General features: G+C 37.7%; 1 protein-coding gene across 1 annotated transcript; it reads left to right on the forward strand.

Moving 5' to 3' along the window:
- Window positions 1-2,681: 2,681 nt before the first annotated feature.
- LOC104960712 (globoside alpha-1,3-N-acetylgalactosaminyltransferase 1-like) lies at window positions 2,682-5,326 on the forward strand. Its single transcript, XM_010788865.1, has 6 exons — window positions 2,682-2,723; window positions 3,068-3,126; window positions 3,604-3,738; window positions 3,925-4,033; window positions 4,759-4,872; window positions 5,168-5,326. Exons 1-6 carry the CDS (start codon window positions 2,682-2,684, stop codon window positions 5,306-5,308), a joined length of 600 nt encoding a protein of 199 aa, XP_010787167.1. The 3' UTR covers window positions 5,309-5,326.
- Window positions 5,327-5,569: the final 243 nt, after the last annotated feature.

The raw sequence follows: 5,569 nt of genomic DNA on the forward strand, positions 1-5,569 counted from the left end.
TTTCTCATTATTATTATTTTTATCGCTCATCTTATTTTTGATTTTATTAATCTGTGTGAATCTGTGCTATCCTGTTTTTCACTCTTACCCTGTTGCTGTTTGAACTACTGAATTTCCCCACGGGGATTAATAAAGGTCCATCTTATCTTATCTTAATGTATACATTGATTTACTTCAATATACTGTACTGTGTAAAAACACCCCAACAATATTACAAAACTATATACTTTATTTGAGCAAACTATATACTTTATTTGATCTAAAATATTGATGTTTTTTCATTATAGTAGCCTGTGAAAACCATAACAAATAAGTGATTAAATGCTACAGTATTCAACAAACACAACTGCAGAGCTGCAAACATTGCAAACAGAATAAGTTCTACAACACCCAGTTGTCTTTGTGTATTTGTGAATGAAGCGCCATCTCATGGTTAAATCCTGTAATTGAACAAATGGGGAAATTTGGCAACGCCCTCTAGCAATTTGGCAACACCCCCAGCCACTGGGATCCGCTGGGCTTTTGACTGGGACACACCCATGTGAGTCCTATCTGGAGTGCTACATCTGTAGTAACGTAAGTAGCGTAAAGAATGCAGCGCCGCCACGTACAGATGGTAACACCAAGACATATTCACAAATATGAAACACATATTCAGAAACTGTAATGAACGATGACTATTATTTATTTCAATAACTTTTATTTACAGAAACTCAACATTTCTAATCTGTGTGACACAAATATGCACAAGTATTTTGGGCTCCCCCTATTTATCTCAAAGTCTGCCTTCAGGGGAGCTCCCCCCCTCTTTAGGGGAGCCAAGCTCCCCCCCATTTTGAACAGTGGTTTTAGTCTTACTGGCTTGTCCTTCATCCTCCACCGCATCAATCCCTCTTTTTTCACCTCGTTTATCCACACCATCACAATTACTGGGCTTATTAAAAAAGCCTCGGACGATCAGCTGCTGTGACTGTTTTTGACAGAAACACAACACTGCTGCTTCAGCCTTATCCAAGTTATCCTTAGAGAGTGTGAGACCTCTCATAGAGTCTTTAAATGCTCTCATGTCCTTATCAATCAGCTTTATTCGATTTGGTTCTTGTGCTTGAGTAGAAGTAAGTACTTACTTCCTCTTCTTACTTAAAAGCAGCAAGATATGTTTTACTTTACATGTAACTGCTCTTTTCAGTTTCCTCCAATCAGAGTAGTGATGCACTATCTTGCTTGTGCCATTTAGGTCAGTTGCAATGGTTGGGTTCACGTTGAATTTTTCCTTCTTCACCTCTGGATCATCAGGATAGCTGTCATTGACCAGTTTAAGTGCGTCCGGAAACTCAGGCCATTTGTCCTCAGGTTTTTTCAGAAACAATGGACCATTTATCCAAGTCTCACATTTCAAGAAAGATTCTGCTGCCAATCCCCGAGATGCATAATCTGCTGGATTCAGTTTAGTGTTGATGTATTTCCACTGTGATGTTGCTGTTGCTTCTCTGATCAGACTTATTCTGTTGGCTACAAATGTCTGAAACCTTAGCGTTTCATTCATGATGTATCTCAGAACAGATGTACTTCAGTCCAGAAGACAGATTTGCATAATGGGATTTGCAGCTCGGTTCTGATCATCTTGTCCATGCGTACTGCCAGTACTGCTGCTGTGAGCTCCAATCTTGGGACAGTGACTTTTTTCAGAGGCATGACACGTGACTTTCCTGACATGAGGGATATGTGAACGTCTTCATCTTCATTTGTCATCTTAAGGTAGGTGACAACACCGTATCCAATCTCACTTGCATCACTGAAATGGTGCACTTGTGCAGATTTAATTCTTCCATAATTCTTTGGTTTGAAACATCGATCAATCTTGAAGCATTCTATCTGCTTTAATCCCATGAGCCATCTTTGCCACTGTTTCTTGAGAGCCTCCGGGATTTCTTCGTCCCACCCACAATTGAGTTTGCACAACTCTTAGGACATGCTTTGCAGTGAAGATAAATGGTGAAAGAAATCCAAGTGGGTCATACACAGAGCAGACTGTTGAAAGGATGCCTCTCCTTGTGGCTGGTTGAGATTTTAAGCAGACTTGAAATTTGAAAACATCTTCCTCCACATGCCACTGTATCCCTAGGGCTCTTTCTATTGGAAGATTGTCTTGGGTCACTGTGAGACTGACCGTTGAGCGGCCCGACCAAGCAAGGAGGCAGAGGCAGAACGTTCAAAAATATAACCCGGTGTGGGCATTTATTACACCATACACATGATATGACACACAGCCTCAATCCTGCTGTGGTTTCATTGAGCACAGCCTGCAGGCACCAGGATCTCACACACACTACCAGCCTCACAAGACACAGCACCTAAATATACACACAGACTAACAAGACACAGGTGAGGGGGGAGCAATTAGACACAGGTGAGGGGGGAGGAGACAACACAGGGCACCAGGTGCACACAATCAGCAACAGACATGGGGAAAGGGCAAGTTGTCGTCAATATACCTATTAAAACAATGATTAGCCTATATAAACATGTCCATGTGAGCTCTAGTAACGGCGTCTCGTCGTTACACTGACTAAATACTTTTTTGCCCCACTGTATATAAATACAAATATGAAGAATTGTTCATTATAATGGCCCATTTTAGAATCATATGAAATTACTTGATTATGAATATTGCTGCATCAATGGGTCCATCAAAGTTGGAAAAGGGCATTTTGAATTACATTGTATACTGCTGCTGGATATTTGAAATTGTAATTATATGAATAGGTATATTTGTACTATTTTATTTATATTTTGTATGAACTAATAATCAAGAAATAACTAACAAAAGCTGTCTAATAAATAGTAAGCAGGAAAATAACAGTATTGTCAAACTGAAGTGGAGTAAGGGTAAAGTATCATAAAATGAAAATACTCAGTTAAAGAACCTCAACATTGTACTTATTGTGGAACAATACTTGGTGTATACAATACGTTGATGTACTAACTGATACTTGATGTATTTTCTGTACTGCTATCTTGTTTTAAGACTCTTTTTACCCCTCAATTTCTATTTCGAATACTAAAGATACATTTCGTTGCTCTTTTTTTTAGACTGAAATATGCTCAGCCAAGCACACTGAAAGGGTAAGTTATTTAAAACAGATATCGCAATTTTTTGCCGTGTAAAGTGTAAACATAGTCTGTTTGTTTACAATAATGGATTTCACTCTTATAAAAACATGTATAGAATGGACTTCACCTTAATGTAAGTAAGTAATTAAGCAATCTAGTGTCCCTATACATTTGTGAATAATATAATTCATAATATGTACAACATCTTTTAGAGGTTAGATGATTCAAAGAACAATGATTATTTTTAAGTGTGTTTAAGGATGCAGTATAAACTTCAGTGGAGTCTGCTGGTCAGGACACACTTAACTTGGCATGTGTTGTAGAGAAATGTGCATAATGCTGAAAAGAAAAGTCAGTATATTATTTGGTATCAGCTTATGCAACATATTTAACAACATTAAATATTGAATATATCATACAGACCCAAAACCACTGATCATAGCTGGACCAATATCTGAAAATGTCTAAATCTTTATTTGATCTTCCCAGACGCACAGATGTGAACGCAGTCACAAACTGGAATGCTCCTCTGGTTTGGGAGGGGACCTTTGATCCAGTGGTTATCGATGCTATATACAAGAAAATGGACCCACGAGTGGCTGTGTTGGTGTTTGCTGTTGGCAAGTAGGTTCACAGGATATTCTCAAAGGGAGCAGACCTGAGTTGATATAAAGATTCTTGTAAACCTGAAAAAGTAAAGCTGTTTCACATAAATACTCCCATACGCTTTGATATAATGATGGGTCTTGTGTCGCTGATCTTGTCTTATATTAATTGTTAACACTTCTAGCATGCTCTTTTTTCATCCAGATACACACGTTTCTTGAAGGGCTTCCTTGAGTCGGCCGAAAAGTATTTTCTTGTTGACTTCAGGGTCACTTATTACATCTTCACAGACAACGAAAAAGAGGTCCCCAAAGTAAGTTGTTGTTTATTAATATGTTTAAAGTTATTCTCTGCATTGCCCGGCAGCTAAACCCATTGAGAATTGAAGTCTAAAATATAATGATTATACTCTCTTATATGGATTGCTTATTCTTTTAAAAGCAAATAAAAATGAAAAGGTATGGTATATCAGGATGTTGTGTGCATTGAGTTTGAATCAGATTTGAAAAAAATATTTTATAGTTCATAAAAGGAGCGAAAAGCTGATGAGTTCTCCGAGAAAAGGGACAGAAGAACTTCCCAAAATCCAATGTCTGCTAGATTTTGCAACATACATTATACCGTGAAAAGGAATTGAGTCTTAGGAGTTGTTGCAGACATTTTGGGTTGTTACCATATGTAACACATATTTGGTACTATATGGAAATGTTTTAACAACACGAGAGGATAAAACAAGTCAAAAATACCTCCAATATACAACCCAACCATTAACACTATAACAGGAATAATATAGAAAAAGTCATGCAATGCAGATCTACGATCAAAAACGTTTGAAACTTGATAAGATCAACCTAATAGCCCAAAGGATTAGCATAAAGTGAGGATGTCTTTAAAGGTGAGCCTTGTGGATATCAAAATAACCCTATTTTTAGATCAAGAATAACACTTTTTATTTTTTACTAACAATTCTTCTAAATATACCAAACCAAAAATAAATGCAAACATGTAAACAAGTTATCTGTTTTCTTTATTTGTCAGATTAAACTAGGTAGGGGCCGAAATGTCGCAGTTGTCCCCATCCCTGGAGTCAATCGCTGGCAGGAAGTAGTACTGGGCAGGATGAAATGGGCCACCATCACCATTGACAACCAGGTAAGAAATTAAATGTACAACATAGGCACAACAAATCACCAAAGCTAGTGCCTTTTTCATCTGGTTGGTTACAGTAACCAATGCTGTTGAATATTGACAGCTGTACTAGTTAGACAATACAACAGACCTAAAAACTAAAACAAATTGATATATGAGCTAGAAACAGCAAGTAACTCCAGTGCCATCTCTCACAGATATGCATACACAAATAGTTCCCTAAATTATTATTATTCATCAGTCATAAAAATCTATCCATGATGCATTCAGTCTCACATTTACACTGTTATGTTTGCAGATCCGTAAGGAAACAGACTATCTTTATATGATGGACATCGACAGCGTCTTTCACAACCGTTTCGGAGCAGAGTCTCTCAGTCGGCTGTCTGCTGTTCTTCACCGTGGCTACTACAAGGTTTCCCTCTTTTTTTTCCTATAGATTAACGGCTAACTTTATCCTACGGTACGTTTTCTTCATTTAAATGTCTCAAAACCACTGAAACTAGTAAAACTTTCGGAACGATTAGCTATACAGTAAGCCTAACAGGTGGAATAGTTTTTTCAAAGATCTTATCAATGTAGGGGAGAGTGGGGTAAGTAGTGCCAATTTTTACTTAAAGTGCCTTTAAAGCAAGGGGATTACAGTAATGCCTCCAATTAAAATATGTACATATAGTTTAGGATGTTGTGCATCCCTGGG

This window comes from Notothenia coriiceps, unplaced genomic scaffold (assembly GCF_000735185.1).
Source record: "Notothenia coriiceps isolate Sejong01 unplaced genomic scaffold, NC01 NC01_scaffold00032249, whole genome shotgun sequence".
Taxonomy (NCBI): Eukaryota; Metazoa; Chordata; class Actinopteri; order Perciformes; family Nototheniidae; genus Notothenia; species Notothenia coriiceps.